The 19,832-nt window shown below is 47.4% G+C and overlaps 2 protein-coding genes across 3 annotated transcripts; one reads left to right on the forward strand and one right to left on the reverse strand.

The window, feature by feature from the left end:
* The first annotated feature begins 150 nt into the window (after window positions 1–150).
* Window positions 151–8,773, forward strand: TMEM179B (transmembrane protein 179B). 2 transcript variants are annotated; one of them, XM_080984321.1, is made up of 5 exons: window positions 151–310; window positions 5,154–5,344; window positions 5,441–5,575; window positions 7,281–7,359; window positions 8,009–8,773. In XM_080984321.1, exons 1-5 carry the CDS (start codon window positions 212–214, stop codon window positions 8,171–8,173), a joined length of 669 nt encoding a protein of 222 aa, XP_080840447.1. In that variant the 5' UTR covers window positions 151–211; the 3' UTR covers window positions 8,174–8,773. The 2 variants fall into 2 exon arrangements, with proteins under 2 accessions (XP_080840447.1, XP_080840448.1); XM_080984322.1 differs by having other exon boundaries at window positions 5,154–5,341.
* A 1,787-nt stretch (window positions 8,774–10,560) lies between these two features.
* On the reverse strand, window positions 10,561–15,063 carry LOC308464754 (uncharacterized protein). The gene is made up of 3 exons (XM_080984353.1): window positions 14,740–15,063; window positions 13,049–13,159; window positions 10,561–11,293 (listed from the first exon to the last, which is right to left on the reverse strand). Exons 1-3 carry the CDS (start codon window positions 15,022–15,024, stop codon window positions 11,138–11,140), a joined length of 552 nt encoding a protein of 183 aa, XP_080840479.1. The 5' UTR covers window positions 15,025–15,063; the 3' UTR covers window positions 10,561–11,137.
* Window positions 15,064–19,832: the final 4,769 nt, after the last annotated feature.

The raw sequence follows: 19,832 nt of genomic DNA on the forward strand, positions 1-19,832 counted from the left end.
TGCCAGTTAACTTTAGGGCTGCTGTCAGGCAGAAATCCAACCGGTGTTGTTGGACTGCCTGCCTGTGTGCAGCGCCAAACGCTTTGACGTCCCGGCTTCCAACCCTCAACCCTCAAGCGCTGACGACGCCTCTCCTCTCTCTCTCTCCTCCCCTCCGACGGGGCGGAGACCGGCAGCCGGGCAGCCCCTTCCCAGCACCGTCGGCTGGAAGATGGCGCAGCTGTCCGGGCTGCTCCTGGTCGAGCTGGCCCTGAACGCCGCCGCCTTCCTGTGCGGAGTCATTTGCTCCTCCGCCCTCACCGTTACCCAGGTAAGGTCCCGAGAGAGAGAGGGCGATCCCGGACCCGCAAAGTCTCCCTTTCCCATCCCATCCCGGGCAAAAAAGTTCTGCGCTTTTGCGCTCGTCCCGTTAAAGAGCCACCGCTTAGTGGCGCGAGAGTGCTTCTGAGCACGTGAAGAGGGCGCCGGGCTTTCGCTTGAGTGCAGAGGAGGGAGTGGCTGTGCACGACCAGAGCTGCGCCGTTGGGCCTGCCAATGTGCGCAGTGTCCAGCATTTTTGCCTGTAACGTATCAATAAGAAAGGGCACCTCTGATTGCATGCAGAGAGCAATTTATGTTCCACATGGTGGCTTAGAATTCATCTCTTCCATGTTGGCTTTTGAGCGCCAGAACGTCTTTAGAAAAACAGTGTGCTTTTATAACCGCAGAACACCCAACTTTTGTATGTATGGGATGAGAGGTCCAGGGGCTTCCAAGTCAGAGGGTGTCACATGCGCCTGGTTAAAAAAAAATTAAAATGCAATCCCCAACCCATCTATTACTGCCTTTCTGAGTTTGCATTTAGACTTCCCTGAGCTACCTTGGGTGGTGGAGAGTTTCAGCAGAGCTGGAAAGTTTTTTTAAAACAACAACAATTTGTGCACTCTGTCCAGTCTCTAGTCCTCATGAGCCTGCCTATTCATTCCACCACCCGGCCCTGCTGTAATAAGAGGCAGCTACACACAAAACAGTTACACCAACTTGAAACCGGTTTTGCCTAAGTGGCATCATTCCTCACGAGGACCTTTGGAAGTCTGCTGTTTTGCTGGAAAGGCTGCGAAGGCTTCTGAAAAAAATGGTTCCAAAGGTTTTCCGTTGGGAAATGGGGAAATCTGAGCTCACAGCAACTGACCCAACCTCGGATTGTTGCAAAAGATTTATAATAATGCACCAAACTTGCATATTTTTAAAAAGCAGGCAGTGTGGTGTCGTGTCATATGAGCATCAGCCGTGCACATTAATGCTCGTCAGCTGAGTGAGAGTTTGGCTGACTTCCTGCACAAATCCTTTTGCTGCCGGGAGCACTTTCGCCCGACAGCCTTCCTGGCCTGTGTCACATGTGCTTGGCACTCACCTTACTGGCCTGTACGGATGAACACTCCCTTGTTTTGGGATGGCCTATAGTTGCACTGGGGACACGGGTGGTGCTGTGGGTTAAACCACAGAACCTAGGACTTGCCAATCAGAAGGTCGGCGGTTCGAATCCCCGCGACGGGGTGAGTTCCCGTTGCTCGGTCCCAGCTCCTGCCAACCTAGCAGTTCGAAAGCACGGCAAAGTGCAAGTAGATAAATAGGTACCGCTCCGGCGGGAAGGTAAACAGCGTTTCCGTGCGCTGCTCTGGTTCACCAGAAGCAGCTTAGTTATGCTGGACATTGGATCCCTCGGCCAATGAAGCGAGATGAGCGCCGCAACCCCAGAGTCGGCCACGACTGGACCTAATGGTCAGGGGTCCCTTTACCTTTATAGTTGCACTGGCTCTTTTCCTGGGCACAATGGTTTGCAGAAAAGAAGAGGCAACATTCTCAGCTTTGGGTTTAGAAGTCTAAGAGTAAATTGCCTGGGAACAGATGAAAGAGCTCAGGCAATCAGGAAGGGGGTTGGAGCAGATGCAATTGTTGTTGTTTCTTTTTTTGCTCAGAGCAGTTTTAAAAATACCAAAATTATCATCAAGAATAACCTCTAACATAAAAACCCTGCAACACACTTTTTTCCTTCTCATGTTCAATTATACTGCCATAAAGCCTGCATTGATTAAATGATGCTTTGTTTATTGTGGGGAGAGGAGGTTTTTATTTCTTTTTGAATAAATAGGCTTGAACATTTGGTCCAAAAAGAAAAAAGGTTTGTTCATGTGATCCCTGACTATTTTATTTTTTTCATAAAATTTAGATACCACCTGATGTAGGGGGAAAACCTCAAAGTGATTTGCAAAAAGATAAAACAATAAAGTGATCATTAAAAAAATTTACAACCACAATTTAAAACATAACAGAAAGCTAAGACCACAATAGAATAAACTAAAACAAATTAAAACTTGTGGAATTCTCTCCCCAGGGAAGTTCATCTGGTGCCTTAAATATGTCTGTGGTAGTGGGGGTTATTGTTTTGTTTTTCTTACTGTTTTTATTATGTGCTTTGTTATTCTGTATTTTTATGTTGTGAACCACCCTGAGTTCTTAATTCAATAAATTATAAATAAAATAAATAAAAATTTTCTAAACACCTGGGTGGGCTTGTCTAAATAAGAATGCCTTCAGCAGGCACCAGAAAAAATACAGTGAAGGTTCCTGCCTGATATCAATAGGCAGGGAGTTCCAAAGTGTTGGTGCTGCCACACTAATATTAGTCAACAGTTGTGAAGTAATTTTTAAAAACGTGTCCTTTATTAGAACAACCACAAAAGTTGTTTATTGCATTAATATGTCGTGTTACAGTATTTCAAGGGTCTCAAGGGGTTCCCCCTCCTTTAATCCTCGCCACAAACCTGTGAGGTAGGTTAGGTGGAGAGAGAGAGAATGAGAGAGAGAAAGACTGTTCTGAATTGTTTTGGGGAGCTTCATGATCTCAGCCTGGGTTTGTGCTGCTCCTTGTAACCGTTAAACCACACTTGCTTCCTTTCATCATCAACAGCTTCAACACAGATTACGCAAGCAACACCATTATTAGTTCCTAGGGGTAATGAAATTACAGTGGTACCTCGGGTTACATACGCTTCAGGTTACACACTCCGCTAACCCAGAAATAGTACCTTGGGTTAAGAACTTTGCTTCAGGATGAGAACAGAAATCGTGCTCTGGCAGTGTGGCGGCAGCGGGAGGCCCCATTAGCTAAAGTGGTCTTCAGGTTAAGAACAGTTTCAGGTTAAGAACGGACCTCTGGAACGAATTAAGTACTTAACCCGAGGTACCACTGTAACTTTTTAAAAAAACCACATGCACGCTAAACATTATATTTTCAAAATGTGAAGCAGAGTACTCTCTGGTTCTTGTAGCAAGGAGTTCCATAGGGCCCTGAGGCACTTTCAGCCTTTAAGGCCACTAGCTGTAATAAAAATAAGGCTTTCAATAACCCAAACACAAAATAAAGCACCGAAAAGAGATTGAGACATAACAGGATTATTTATTTTTTAATGAAATACAGTAAATGCTTTTCTGCCTGAGAGAGTATGTCACATTTGGATCCGTTATACATAAAAACAAAATTAAAAAGTGTCAAAATTTTACGCCCCCTGTTGAGCCCATTGCCATGGGCCAAATGGCCTTTCTGACAGGCTGAGCTAGGAAGCAAGCAACGCTCTCACCTGCCTTTTCTAGCATAGTACAGGCAACCCCACCCCCCATTTATGTGTGTTCAAGGCATGCATTAACCAGACTGTGTGCATTCCTGTGAACCTGGAAGTGGCACGAAAAGGGGCAAAAACAGCATGAAAATGGCAAAAATTGTGCAAAAACATTATCTAGCAACCCCATGAACCTTTGCACCAACATTTGAGGCCTGTGGATAGTTGGAGTGTGGAGGAAGGAGGTTTGTGGGGAGCGATTGTGGTGGAGTTTGCTGGATTTGGGGTTTTTTTAAAAAGGATTTTTTAAAGATTTCCAGAGGGTGTTTACAGGCTTTTTCAATGGTGTTCCCAGTGCGATTTCACTTAAATGTGTGGTACCTCCGAACGTAACCCCCACATAAATGGGGAGTTGCCTTTAATCGTTTTTCTTGGAAGTACGTGGCTTTCTGCAATTTCTGAGAGAACAAGCCCAAGGAACTTGCCATCCACATTAAGGAAGCGACAGAAGAAGTGGTCACTGTGGGTTTATTTCTCTTCTGCCTGCATATGCTACAGGCATCGGGGCACCAGGAAATAAATAAGTAAATAGATTCAAACCTGGAAATGGCGGGAAAGAGCTGGAGAGTCTTCATGGCATCAGAAGAGGATTATGTGAATCCAGAGGGACAGGAGGTGCAGTGGGGCTTTTTAGGCTTCTCAGCGCCCCCCAACAGTGTACGCATGGGGTTGCACAGCTACATCCGCCACTTTTCCACGATTCCCAGAGCTTCCCGCTGGCTCCAGAACTTCCATTCTAGCTGTGGATATTTTTGGATACAGTATTTTTGGTCTGGATTGCAGGGAGTGCAGCAGAGAGGGCATTTAAAGGGTGTTTAGAGGGTGCTCCCCACTTTTCACTTATGTGGGGGGGGGCAGGACGTAACCAACCAACCCCACATAAGGGGCGGCGGCGATGCCTGTACTGTCTAGGGCAGGGGTCTGCAACCTTTAAGACAAAAAGAGCCACTTGAACCCGTTTCCGAAGGGGAAAAAAACTGGGAGCCGCAAAACTCGTCATTATAAAAATAACTTTTTTGTCACTTTTTTATTATTTTTTTGTTTGACCCCTCAGAATTACTCCTCCTCATAGAAATAAACGTTAAATTAACAAGTTACCTTTTTGTGTGTGTGTGTTCTTCACTCCCCTTCAAAACAGTGACCAGCCTACATGCCCCTTACAATGTAGCGGGCGGGCGGGAAGGTGACGTCGGGACGGTGCATGACTAATGCACGCACCGCCCCCATGCGACGTCACAGCCAGTACAGCGCCCGCCACAGTGGGGAGTGTCGGGGCGCACAATGCGCCTCCTCCCCTTGCTAGTATCCGCCCCGGAGCCGCAGCAAAGGTGTAAAACAGCCACAGGAGAAGGGGTATTGTCGGTGTCGCCTATGGGGGCCGCTTGGTTGACATGGATCCGTGACAGGGCCTTTTCAGTGGTAGCTCCCTTGGTGTTGACTTTTAGGAGGAATCCCCATCCTTTCTCACTTTATCCCTCTCTTCCTTCCTTCCAGGGGGAGTTCGGGGGCCAGTGCATCCTCTATGGGTCTGTGCGCTACAACGGGACTCTGAGCTTAAGCACTTCCAGCCACGTCTCACTTTGCTACTTCGTCTCGGCCGTCTCCCTCCTGGCCGCCATTTCCTCCTTCGTGGCTCTTCTCCGCAGCGTCTACATTTCCTGCTTCGGTGACAGCGAGAGACGGTCGTGAGTCGCGAAGGCGGGGAGCGAAACGGGGAGGTCTCCAGTTGGGTTGGGTTTGGCTTATTCTTGACAGTCCCTGTCCTTTGTCTCTCTCCACAGGGGTGACGTGTGGGTCAAGGCGTTCTTGGTTATCTCAGCTGTGGTCCTCTTCTTCTTGCTCATCTCGGCCTGCATCCTTCGGGTCGGCATGGATGCTCTCTGTGGGTCCATTCATACTTCTGCGGCTGCACCGAGGTAAGTGCCAGAAAAGATGCTCAGTCCTCGCTTGGATTGGTTGGTTGGTTGCCTTTATAGCTCACCTTTTCCTCAGAGAAGCTCAAAATGGTGGGCCTGGTTCATCCTGCTCCTTGTTTAATCCTGCCAGCCTGTGAGGTAGATCAGGCTGAGAGCAGTGAGTAATCCTTTGGTGGGAAGCCATGACAGTTTTAAGTGGCATCATAGCACATTAAATGTATTGTATTAATGTGGTCCATGTATTGATGGCTCGATATATTTTTTTCTCTCAGAAGTCTTCCGCCTCTCTCTTTTTCCCCCTCTTGGCTTTGGACTCAACAACTGGAAGTCTTTGGTTAATTCTCTCTTGGTTAGTTCTTTAATGAAACATTTATTTAATTGGAAAGCAGCTGAGATTTCACAAGGCCTTTTTGCCTTGATAGCTTAAGTTATACAAGCTCTAATTTTCATCAGCTGATAGTCTAGCTCAGAAGCTTTGGGGTAAATTATATCAGAGTACCACGTGTCTGCCTGCTAGCAAGTGGTTTATGGAGGCACCCTCCAAGATGTGGTCTGGATGTGGCTTGTTTGCTATACCTCTAAAATCCTGTCCTCAGGGAATACAGGATGCTGGGTGGGGGGTAATTTGCATGACAGGCTGTAGCTCAGTGGTAGAACATCTGCTTTGAATGCAGAAGGTGCCACATTCAATCCCTGGGGTCACCCGGTAGGAGCAGGAGAGATTCCAGTCTGAAACTCTGGAGATCCTCCGCCGATCTGTGTAGACAATACTGAGCTAGAGGGACCAAGTTCAGAAAACAGGTTCCTGTTTAAATGTGTAACACGCACACATATGAGATATTATTTACTGCCTTAAGGGTAAAGGGACCCCTGACCATTAGGTCCAGTCATGACCGACTCTGGGGTTGCGGCACTCATCTCGCTTTATTGGCCGAGGGAGCCGGCGTATAGCTTCTGGGTCATGTGGCCAGCATGACTAAGCCACTTCTGGCGAAGCAGAGCAGCACACAGAAACGCCATTTACCTTCCCGCCGGAGCGGTACCTATTTATCTACTTGTACTTTGACATGCTTTCGAACTGCTAGGTTGGCAGGAGCAGGGACCGAGCAACGGGAGCTCACCCCGTTGCGGGGATTCGAACCGCCAACCTTCTGATCGGCAAGTCCTAGGCTCTGTGGTTTAACCCACAGCACCACCCGCGTCCCTTAGTATTATACAAATAATGTGTGTGTCTATGAGATCGTTTGCTGTATATTACTATTATATGAATATAGTATAGTAGTAGATACAGGGAGTTTGCATCATATTTCTATGCTTTTAGATAGGTGTTCCCATTGGTATTCTAGATTATATGGATAAATATGCATAGGTAAGTAATGCATTGTATTCATGTTATTATAGAATACTTCAGATATAAAAATTATATATACATATATGGCACACACAAAAATAGAACCTTGTTCTATTTTGTGGGGAACCCATGTTGAATCCCTGGCAACATCTCCAGGTAAGACTGGCAATGACCCCTGCCTGGAACCCTGGAGGGCTGCTGCCAGACAGTGTAGACCACACTGAGGTAGATGGACCATTAATCTGACTGGGTCCTCAACAGTTTCCTGGGCACCTGTTTTTTACTTGAGTGACACCTTTCGACAACAGTGAGTTAACTGCCCTGGCTTGTCTCTCCTCGCTTCCCGCCTTGCAGTTGTCAAGAAGCTCAGCACCGCCCTTGGGTCCAGCCCTATCGTGCCGCAAGGTTCTATGACAACCTCTACACTGCAGAGGTGAGTGGTCCTTAAATGGCAGACTATTGAATCAAAGCTGTTTGTCGCTGTTCCTCAACTTCTCCTCAGCAAAGGGGTCTTATCTCAGTCACACCCCCAGGTAAAAATGTTCACCACGTACAGAAATCTAGTCTTAACTGCACTTAATATTTGTCCATGTTCTGGCAGCGTAATCCAAATTCTTGCACATGTGTTTACTTTATGCACCATTGTAGATGCCACTCAATACCCATCCTGCATCTTATCTTTTAGTGTGGTGGCACCTACACTTTGGAACTCCTTGCCACTTGACAGCAGGCAGTCGCTTTCACTGTATCCCTTTCGGCACCTGCTAAAAACATTTTGGTTTAGACAAGCCAACCCAAAGATCTAGAATGCTGGTGCGTGTCTTATTCTGTTTTTAGCTTATTAATGTTTTTAACCATTTTTACTGATAGTTTTTTCCTACAGTGGTGAACTAGAAGAAATTAAAAATTTACAGCTGCCTTTTCCAACCTGGTGCCCTCCCAACGTTTTGGAATGCAACTCCTGTCTATACAGCCCATGGCTCAACACAGCCGTCGAAATCCAAAACATCTAGAGGGCACCCTATTGCACAAAACGGGTTTTCATTCTGACTTTGCCCCTTCTTCTCCTTTCCCGACTTCAGGCGGCTGCCTGGGTGAACTTCTTCTTCTGGTGTTTGACGGCGTTGCTGCTGTACTTGGAGAGCATCGGCAAATTCCCATTCCAGCCCCCTCAGAGCAGCGGCCTCACGTGGACCGACGATGAGACAGCGCCTATCATTGGGGATGGACCACGTGGGCCTTCATGAAGTGGGGGTATCGCCACCATTATCATCTCTGCTGCTCTTTAGGGAGCAGCTCCGGGGCACCCCACTTTTGCCTTCTCTTTCCCATGAGCTTCATAGACCAGGGGGGTCTCTCTCCTTTATTGTGCCCGGACAGCAAACCTTTCTGAAGAACCACCTGTTAACTTCTAATGGACTCCTTCATGTTACATGGCTGCTCGACTAGAAATTGCAGAATTGCGAGAAGCTGGAAGGTGGCCAGCAGCTTAACTTTTTGAGCAATGGCTCTGCAGACGTTTGCATTTCCAAGGTGGAAAAATTGACATTTGAGATAGAATTGGCCAAAAGAAAGGAAAGGTCTTTTGACTTCCTTGCTACCTGGAGTCGACTTGTGGAGTACGTTCAGGAACGTCCCCAAGATTCTCACCTTTCGTCTGCCTTCCTGAAGCTGCAGAACACTATCTGAAGTGACTTTGGTAGTCATTTGGACTTAGTAATTTCTCCTACTTGGGATAACCTCAAAAGCTTTCCAACGGCTTGTTCTTCTGCGGTGCGGTGAGGGAGAACCTGCCTGTTTCTATTGTTTTCTCACAAAAAAACCAATAAAATATATTTTTAAAAGACCTTCAGATGGACAAGCACCTTCTGAAGTGAGGTGCTGGACTTTTAATATTGCCTGAAGGGCCATTGAATCTGTCTCTTTTCCATATTAACAGCACCCTCTAATGTCCCCCCTACCCATTCTCAGCCCCTCTTGAAAATGGTCAGTCTCTGCTACAGGACAATGTACCGTATTTTTCGCCCTATAGAACGCACCATGTCCCCTCCAAAAATGAAGGGGAAATCTGTGTGCGTCCTATGGGGCGAATACAGGCTTTTGCTGAAGCTTGGAGAGCGAGAGGGGTCGGTGCGCACCGACCCCTCTCGCTCTCCAGGCTTCAGGAAGCTATCAGCAAGCCTGGGGAGCCTGCGGGAGTTCCAGCAGGGCTCCCTAGGCTGCGGATAGCAGCTTGCTGCACGGAGCGCAGGGCGCGCTGTAGCAGAGCGCCCCGCGCTTCGGGCAGACATCGGCCAGCCCCAGAAGCTCGGGGGACAGCAGGGAGGCGCAGCGCCGCCATCCCGCTGTTCCTCGACCTGGTTTGGAAGCTGGCGCTGGGGAGAAGCGCACTTCTCCCCAGCGCCAGCCCCACAAGCTTGGGGGACAGCGGGGAGGCGGAGCGCCGCCATACCGCTGTTCCCCGACCTGGTTTTGGGGTAGGGAAATAAAGGACAAATTTTTTTCCTTTATTTCCCCCCAAAAAAACTAGGTGCGTCCTATGGGACAGAGCGTCCTATGGGACAAAAAATATGGTAGGAAGGCAGGAATCTTCTTGTACTTTGTGAGACCATTGGTTCATTAGCTCAGTATTGTCTACACTGACTGGCAGCAGCTCTCAGGGTTTCAGACAGTGAATTTTCCCTCAGTCCTTCCTGGACATGCCCAGGATTGAACCTGGACCTTTGCATGTAAAAGCAGATGCTATACCACTGAAAGCATGAAAGGTAGGCTGTGTCTCTGTAAGAGCCAAATTTTCAAACCTGTGTGGACTGAGAACAGGTCAGGGAACCCTCACCTACTGCCAGTGTTGAGCTCCGATCAGCTTTGCAGCTCTGGGTCCCAATAACTCACATCTGAGTCACACTCCAGGCATCTGGCCTGGAGTGTTGGCATTATACAGTCAACTGGCATTATACAGTCAACTCACAACTTGCATACATTTAATTGCAGCTTTACACCCTTGGTGGCTGGCAAGCGGAAATTGCACAAATTAAAACACATGCACGGTGGAGAGCTTAAAAGCTCTCAGACTGGCTTACCGGGCTCTGGGAAGCTACTGTGAGATCTTGTGAGAGCTACCCAGAGCCCACGCAAGAGTCTTCCAGAGTCCAGCAAGCAAGACACACCTGGTGCACCAGCTTTGGAAAGCTAGGGATGGTTGTGCAGACGTGGTTCAGGGGTTGAATATACGCTGTTTCGGCTTTAAGCACAACCGCACACACACATGAAACGTACTGCAAGTTGACTATGGGAATGCACATCTAGTTTGTCTGGTGTGTATCAATCGTGCCTGCCCGTTTGCGGGTGATAAGGGTTAACTTGTGTAGCTGATAGGAGGAGCCAGTGATGTCCATATGAAGCAGGTGGACAAAGGCTTTTTAAAAAGGTGGCTGGCCTCCAAGTGGGTAGATTAAGGTGGATCTCTGCAGGCTAAGGAAAAGCTTGGGAGAGAAAGCCAGCAAAGAAGGACTGTGCAAAGAGAACAAAGGGGCTTGAGTAAGATTTCGTTTTGTTTTGGCAAGCCTATCCAGATATGTGGAAGGGTAGTGAATGTTCTTCATTCATTACTGATTTTAATTTTTTAAAAACTCTCTTTACTGTTTTTTAAAAATTATTATTATTCCTTTTTTGGAGAGTTAAAACAACAACCAAACTATATACATTTTATGAAGCAAATAAATAATAATCAGCAAATTTTGGTTGCAAGTTGAGCTAAGCTTTATTTTCTACATTAAGCAAGTTCAAAACCAAAGAAATAAAGTAAAGGTTTTTGGGGGGGTTTTTTGAGACTGGTGTTTACAGGTGAAAAGGTATAACTTGTGGGTGCTTCTGCCTTCTGCTGAAAGCAGCATCTGCCAGGGATTTCCTGGTAGATCCCCAGAAATGGTTGTTTTGTGAATTCCCGGAACACCACAATTCCTTGGTGGGGAAGCAAGACTGGTTTAAATCTGTAATGTGCACATGTGAGGGTCAGTAAGCAGCCTTCTCCAACCTGGGGCCCTCCAGAAATTTCGGACTACAATTCCCCTCAGCTGTGCTGGCAAGGGCTGGTTGATGGGAGTTGTAGTCCAAAGCATCTGGGAGGCTGGTCTAGATCTGCTTAATTACAGAGCCCTGGACAAAAAGGAAAAGAGAGAGAGAGATCTGATTTCTTCTTCCCAGGTTGCTCATCAAACATATGGAGTGCCTTCTTCTTCATCACTTGGGGTGGCACTAGAGGACTTCAGGATGACTGCGGGGCCTTGGTACTCTGTGCAGTCCTCAGCGTGGATGTAAGGTGTGTCGATGCCGTAAAGCTGGACGACTTCACCCTTGCACTCCCATTTCTGCAGGCATGAAAGGAAGGGGGGAAATTTAATTGCAAATGTTTTTGCATGATTGCAAACTTCTTGGCATGCCCCATGGCGCATCTCCAGATCGGGTTAAGAGCCTTGCCAGCAGAGGTGGTTTTAAGGTAGAGTGACTGGTTCTTCCACGTTGCAGGTGGCATCACAACCATGCTGATGAATGTAGCACAAGAGTTGGGGGGGGGGCGCAGAATTTTAGCGTCGCACAAGGCGCCAATGAAATTTGAGAGCCCAAAGTCTTACCACTGCTGCTAGAACCTCTGGAGAACAGGCAGCCAATCAGAATAGGCAGCCGATACAGCTTCATACAGCCCAGGAGCCGTTGACACCGTGTGTTTAAAGCGCTACAATACCACTTTAAACAGTCATGGTTCCTCCCCCCCAAAAAAGAATCCTGGGAACTGTAGTTTAAGGGTGCTGCTGAGAGATTATTAGGAGACTCCCCTGCTCGCCATCACAGCTGCAATTCCCAGAGGAGTTTCATGATCCAGTACCTCTTCCCTGGTAGCTCTGGGAATTGTAGCTCTGTGAGGTGGAATGGGGGAGCCTCCTAACAACTTTCAGAACCTTTAATAGCCTACAACTCCCAGAATGCTTTGGGTGGACCCATGACTGTTTAAAGTGGTACCATAGTGCTTTGCATGTATGGTGTGAATGGGCCTTCGCTAACTCTGTGGAGCACCGCTATGGTAGGAACAGAGCATTGCGAGGAACCTGAGAGATCTTCTAGTCCAGCCTTCAGTAACCTGGTGACCCTCCATATATTGGTGGACTCCAACTTCTGGAGGGCCACCAGTTTCCCATCCCTGAACTACAGAGTTTACTAGTACCTCCAGCGGGGGAGAGGAACCCACCCACCCACCATTTACTGTGCCGTTGAACAGAGCTCAGCTAAGTCCTACTCAGAGTAGGACCCATTCATATGAATGAACCCAAGTTTGCCATAGTCATATCCCTTAACCTCAGTGGGCCTATTCTGGGTAAGACTTGTGTTGACACGCCATGACATTTGCATGGTTGAAATTGCACCTTCTGCCTACATTTGCTCCCTGCCCTGTCCAACACTGGAATGCGGCCCCTGGAAGGTTGCCCACTAGGAAGTGTGGCCCTTGGGTCAAAAAATGTGTCCCCCCCATCCCATTGTAGCTGAGACATGAGTGTGTGCTTACAAACACACACCACATTTCGGAGTGTGAAGGGCCTTCCCACCAGTAATGAATCAGACGTGTTGGCCTCAGACCAGCAGTGTGTGGATCTGGCCTAAAGGTGGTGGCAACAATCCAACCTCACAGGGCTGCTAGTGAGTGACTCCCAAGGTCTTCCCAGTTCAACTATGCCATATACCGGCATCTGCTGTTGTTGTTGAAGGTAGCTGTTACAAAGTACCGGTAATTAAACTCTAACAGAATTAAAACAATATTAAAAACAAATTTGTTAAAATACAGACACGAAAAACAGCACAGCACTATTAAAGGCCTTTTCCTTTTCAAACAAAAAACAAACAAACAAACAAACAAACAAACAAACAGAGGCTTGTCGGAACAAAACAGTCTTCGCCTGCCAGCGGAAGAACAACAAGGAGGGAGACAGTCTGGCTTCTCTAGGGAGGGAGTTCTAAAGTCTGGGAGCAGCCACCGAGAAGGCCCTGTAAAAGGCAGCTACAGCCCTGCAACCCAGTCCCTTATCTTCATCAGACCCATTTTAAAACCTTGTAATAAGAGGCCTCTTCCTCACCTTGGCATCGAGTGGGATTTCGCAGATCTCAGCGTCCCCCTCCGCCTGGTCCTTGCCACATTCGGCCTTCACCAGCACTGAATTCATGTGGTAAATGCGTCCCATCGTGTTCTGGAGGGAGAAATCAAGTAAATTCTTAAGTGGCCTCACTCCTATGCCTCCCATCCTCACCAAGGCTGCGTCTGTGCGTTCTGCATCGTCTTAATAAGGGGTTTTTTCGTGCAAATTTTCCTGGGTGTAAAGGTGGGAAGAAGCTACAGAAGTTGGCATAGTTGGGTAGTTGAGTAAAAATGCCTGCAGTTTGAACCATTTAATAGAGCTGGTTAGCTCAGTCAGTAGAGCATGCGGCTCTTAGTCTCAGGGCCACAGGTTCAAGCCTGGGTATAGGGCGGCATATAAATTCTAATGATGATGATAATAATAATAATAATAATAATAATAATAATAATAATAATAATAGCCCCGGTCCCAAACATCAGTATGGCCAGCAAATCCCATCCCATCTGGGATGGAGCAGACTGGAGCTCTAGGAAGCAAAGCTGAGTTCAGTTAGCTGCTAAGTAATAATAGCTCTTGCATTGCTAAGCCCACATTCACTGCATACATTTAAAGCACTGTGATACCACTTTAAACAGTTGTGGCTTTTCCCAAACAATTACAGGAGCTGTAATTTGTTAAGGGTGCTGAGAGTTGTTAGGCATTCCCCTCTTCCCCTCACACAGCTACAATTCCCAGAGTTCCCTTCAAAGAGGGATTGGTTGTCAAGCCAATCTGGGAATTATACCTCCTTGGCAGCTGTGGTGTGGCGTGGTGGCAGGCAGGTTGCTCTAGTGGGCAGGTGGATGAAGGCAGTGGGCAAGAAGCCTGTGGGAGGCAGGCTCTTGTTCACCCTCCACGTGCTCCTTCATCTGCATGTCCCCCCATCCCAGCTGCCCAGTCCACTGCAGGGTGTGTGTGTGCTACACTTGCCCTGCCCCGGGTGCTGGCAACCCACGCTACACCGCGGACTCTCAGCACTCAGAACACACTACACCTCCCAGAATTCTTTGAGGGTAGCCATGACAGTTTGAAGTGGCATCATATCGCTTTCAATGTATGGTGTGAATATGGCCTGGCTGCTCACAGCTTTGATTGGCTAGCTGAGGAGATAGACAGAAAAGACTCTAGGGAGTCTCTGAATGATGGGATATTTATGAATATACCCCATAGGGGGCAGGGGACGACACCACGGGAGTGATGGGATTCAGATTTGGATTTTGGGGTGCAGGAAAAAGTATGATTACAGCTCTGCTCACCTTGCCCTGGTGACCCAGGGTTAGCCAGCATTATTATTTATCCCACCTTTTTCTCAAAGATGTTCTAGGTAACGTACATTCTCCTCCCTGTTTTATACCCACAGTGACCCTCTGAGGCAGGTAAGTTTGAGGGGCAGCGTCTACCCAAGGTCACACTCAGTGAGTTTCATGGTCGAGTGGTGGTTTGAACCCTGGTCTCCCAGGTCCCAGTCCAACACTCTAACCCAGGGGTTCCCAAACTTGGGTCTCCAGCTGTTCCCATCATCCCTGACCACTGGTTCTGCTAGCAAGGGATGATGGGAGTTGTAGTCCCAAAACAGCTGGAGACCCAAGTTTGGGAAACCCTGCTCTAACCAATACACCACAAATGCTGTCTGGCATCACTTCCAGTCTTACCTCCACCATAATGTGGGTCACCTCTCCTGGCGCTTTCTGGTACTTGCTGTTGTGCTTCTTGTTCAAGTGCTCCACGAACATTTCGTGAGCTTTGACAGCCTGGTCTTGCATCGCCTTGCGTTGCTTTGCCCAAACGCCATGGCTTGCCTGCAGGGCTGCTGCAATTTGTTCGCGGCTTGGAGGGGGTGGTGGACGTCTAAACTGTTGCTCTTCCCCTTGGGGTGGTTCTCCCCAGGCCAGCACAAAAGCCAGTGGCAAAAGGAAACACACCCAGGAGACAGACATGGTCTTTGGAACAGCTGGGATCCAGACTGTGTCTGGTTGTTATGCCAGGCACAGATATAAGGAGCAAAGCCCCGCCCTGGAGAAAGAGAGCTTCAATGGGAAATGGAGACAAAGGCCACGCCCACCTCCATTGCCAGGACACCATTTTGTTTTCTGTTTCAGGCTGAAAGGGCAAGATGGTGCAATGGTTGCCACGTATTCAGATTTTTTTTTATGGGTTGCGCAGATGCCAGAAGCTCAGCCCATCCTGAGAAGGGAACTATGGGCAGTGTGTGTGTGTGTCTGTGTGTCTTTGTCTTTTCTGGTACAACCTCATCAGAATGCAAAGACGTTGCCAGGGAAAGTCCATTCATGTGACTGAAATACTCTTATCACAGAAGGTGGCCTGAGTGCATTTGTCAGGTTGGCCAGGTGTCTTAGATTTCCTTCAATAATAAAAAAAATGCTTGCAAATTTGTATGCTCTCCTCTCAGGGGCAGCCTCAGCTGGCCGGTCCATAAGGCAGACTGAGGCAATCGCCTCAGGTGGTGGGAATCCAAGAGATGTCCCTATTCCACCACTGCTAGAGAAGTGAGGAGAAGCAACCATGGCAAATTCCGAGTTCTGGCAAGATCTCATGAGAGCCCCACAAAATCTCATGGGCGCCCAATGAGATCTTGTGCTCAAGCTCCCCAAAATCCTGGTAAATGAGGGAGGGGTGGCAATGGGAGGGCACACAGGGTGGTACCTTCCCATTTGACCTTAGGTGGTGAAATGGGAAGATGGCAATCCCCTATCACCCCACTGCCAAAGCCTGGCTTAGCAGGGTTGTGGGGGCAGGCATGGCACCTGTGGGGGCCCCACTCTGTGGGAATCTGCCACCCATGTCAACTGCTTCAATCTGCTTCTTGGGAGGACTGGCCCCGTCTCCTCTTAACAAGAACAGATTGGGCTTTCTCTTTTTGCAAACCATTGTGATACTTTCTTGGCAGTTGGGGAACAGCACAGCAACTGTATTTTCTCAAACTTGGGTCCCTGGCTGCTGTTGGACTACAACTCCCATCATCCCTAGCTAGCAGGACCAACAGTCAGGGATGATGGGATCTGTAGTCCAACAACAGCTGGGAACCTAACATAAGCATTAGCAGAACATAGCTCTTATGGCTAGTGGTACTTTTTAGAAGAAGAGAAAATATATTCCACGCTTATAGAAAAGGTCTTTTTTCCTTTTCCTTTTCAACCAAACAAAGTAATTTCCTCCCTCACCAGCATGGCTGGCCACCAAGGGCGGATGACAGTATTTGCTTACTTGATTTATTTATAAAACTATGTCACTACTGCCATATCATAAAATATCTGGGTGCCGTGCACCAGTGAAACATCAGTCGATATTAAGACAATATGTATTTATAGAAAATTGGAAAGGGGGGCTGGAGAGACTCCCCTATGAGGAAATGTTGCAGCAATTGGTATTTTTTAATTTATAGAAAAGACGAGTAAGAGGTGACATGACTGAAGTTTATAAAATTATGCATCGCGCAGTGAAAGCTGATAGATTGACTAAAATCTCCCACCTCTCATAACTCTGGAAGTCGTGGACAATCAGTGAAGCTGAATGTTGGAAGAATAATCAGGACTTTTTCAGGTAGCACTTAGTTAAACTATGGAACTCCCTCCCACAGGAGGCAGCGATGGCCACCAACTTGGATGGCTTTAAAAGAGGATTGGACAAATTCATGGAGAAGGAGAGGGCTGTCAAAGTCCCAGGCACAGTGCCATGCTCTGCCTCCAAATTTGGAGGGAGCCGCGCTTCTGAATACCAGCTACTGGAAATCACAGGAGGGCGAGGGCTCTGGTGTCCTGCTCGCAGGTTTCCCACAGGCATTTGCTTGGCCACTGTGAGAACAGGATGCTGGACTAGATAGGCCGTGGGTCTGATCCTGCTGGCTCTTCTTGTGTTCCTCGAAGTGCTCCATGGGCAAGCAACTTGACCCTTCCCAAGGCTGTGGTGACAGGGCGAAAGTAACGTCTGCCCCCAGTAACTCTGCAGACATTACAGAATTGAAATTTAAACCCAGAGCCGTCCTTACAGCAGGCTTCTATGCTGTCAAAATTCAACCCGCCTAAGCGAACTTTTATAAACACGCTGGAACGACAGTGTTTCTTTGAATCGAGTAAATGAAGCGTGTCCTTTGCATGCAGGGAGACACATTCTTGGCTGCGATTGGAAGCACATCAATCCCGAGTGATCCAGGTGTGTAAATGGACTGCGTACAGAACTCCCGTTGATGGCTTGACTTGTGCTGTGCTGGCTGCTGTCATGAGGTAAAGTGCACAACATACGTCTTGGGTATCAGAAGTAAACATGTCCCCGTTTTAGAGTTTCCCCAGAAATTATTTTGACTCGATATGCTTAGGTGATGAGACCCCATCCGCTCTGTGCATTTAAAGCAGCACAAAACCACTCTAAACTGTCATGGTTCCCCTCTGCCCCCCAAAATCCTGGGAACTGTAGTATGTTAAGGGTGCTGAGAATTGTTAGGAGTTCCCCTCTTTCCTTCACAGAGCTACAATTCCCAGAGTTCCCTGGAAAGAGGGGTTGATTGTTAAACCACTCTGGGAATATTTGTCCAGGGCATTTGTTGATTCAGCAAGTGAGCAAATGTGGTGGCTACCTTTGTGGACAGTAAAAATGAAAGGAACTCATAAGAACATAAGGCGAGCATCCTGGATCAGGCCCTTGGCCCATCTAATCCAGCGTCCTGGTCTCACAGTAGCTGACCAGATGCCTGTAGGAATTCTGCAAGCAGACCTGTGCACAAGAGCACTCTCTAAACTCCAAAAGGTTCTCTCTTAACTGGGTATTAAATGCCAGATGTGGTTCAATGTAAGTGTGAAGTGATGTACAATAGGGCAAATTATTATTATTATTATTATTATTATTTATTAATTCCTAACTTTGCATGTAGTTAAAGCCATGGTTTTCCCAGTAGTGATGTATGGAAGTGAGAGCTGGACCATAAAGGCGGCTGATCGCTGAAGAATTGATGCTTTTGAATTATGGTGCTGGAGGAGACTCTTGAGAGTCCCATGGACTGCAAGAAGATCAAACCGATCCATTCTGAAGGAAATCAGCCCTGAGTGCTCACTGGAAGGACAGATCGTGAAGCTGAGGCTCCAATACTTTGGCCACCTCAAGAGAAGACAAGACTCCCTGGAAAAGACCCTGATGTTGGGAAAGATGGAGGGCACAAGGAGAAGAGGACGAGATGGTTGGACAGTGTTCTCGAAGTTACCAGCATGAGTTTGACCAAACTGCAGGAGGCAGTGGAAGACAGGAGTGCCTGGCGTGCTCTGGTCCATGTGGTCACGAAGAGTCAGACATTACTAAAGGACTAAACAACAACAACAACTTTGCATACACTCTGATGAGGTCTGAGCTAGCAGCCATTCTTCTTGCTCCTTGCTGGTGATGCTGAGTCTCTGTGTCAAAGGAAGAATCCACTCAGGCCCTTTCCCCCCAGAAGGAACTCACTGGAACTCAGTCCCAGCACCTCTCAGGTGGGCGCCATTGCTATTCTGAGAGAACATGGGAGGTATTCATGGTGAGTTCTGGCACCTCTTTTTTCTAGAAGAGCAGCAGTGAATACAGTACACTGGTGAGGGCTGAGCAATTTCTCCCTTCCAACTCTGCAATTCTGAGTTTTAGGACCCTAGAAAAAGGTACCAGCATCTTCCCTGGACATCACACGCAGGAGCATTGGATTCTGGGACAGTTCTAGTTGAACCTCCACCGAGCGTATCTGTAAATCATTACAAGTATGGCCAAACACTATAGTCCTTTCTTTCCAAAAGGCAATATCAGACCTGTGAAAGCACCACACGCCCTGAAAGTTCCCGTTGTCACAGAGAGAATTTGAGCTCAGGTAAACACAGCTTCCAGACAATTCAGTTTCTTAAGTCGTGCGGAAGCAACCTCGAAGTGTTGCCGTTGCCCCCTGACTACCAGAGTGCATAATTCAGGAAGAGGACTTGTAATGGATGCATTGTTCGCCTGTCGCAGAAGCTGTGCATCAAATAAAAATCAGGTGACACCCATCTCCACCTCCCAATGCCACAATCGCCCAGAGTCAAGGGAGCTCTTGTTTCCAACCTGACCTTTTGCAACTGGCCAGATCAGATTAGAAACTGTTATTAACCTGTTATCAAATTTCCGTGTTTGTTCTCACATGGTGGCTGTTCTTTTACAGATAAACGTCTTGAAATCAGGAGAAACAACAGCGCCTGATGCTACCCACTGCTGCTAACTGGATCTGACAAGTAACCCCCCAATTCTCTTTCTCTTTCTCTCTCAACTAGGCCACCCAGACTTCCTTCATATCAGAGGAAATGGCCCAATAACTTTATTTATTTAATAAAATTTATATACCATTTGACTGTGACACACCCCCCCTCCCAAATCTCAGTGTGGTTTACAAAAATAATACAACAGAAATTATCTGTGAAAACAACTACAATAATTAAAATCAACACTAAACTTGATCGTCCTCTCCTCCGTGAATTTGCCCAATCCTCTTTTAAAGCCATCCAAGTTGGTGGCTCCTGTGGGAGGGAGTTCCACAGTTTAACAATGCGCTGAGTGAAGAAGAATTTTCATTTATCTGTCCTGAATCTTCCAACCTTCAGCCACATCCAATGTCCATGACTTCTAGTGTTATGAGGATAACCCTATCCAGATGTTTAGAAAGTTGACGTGAGTTTTGATCTGTTTTTAGTCTATTGCTGGTTTTAGAAAGTCTTAAATTATTGCTGTTGATTTTTCTTACTGA

This window comes from Podarcis pityusensis, assembly GCF_964106645.2.
Source record: "Podarcis pityusensis genome assembly, chromosome: 16".
In the NCBI taxonomy this organism is placed as follows: Eukaryota; Metazoa; Chordata; class Lepidosauria; order Squamata; family Lacertidae; genus Podarcis; species Podarcis pityusensis.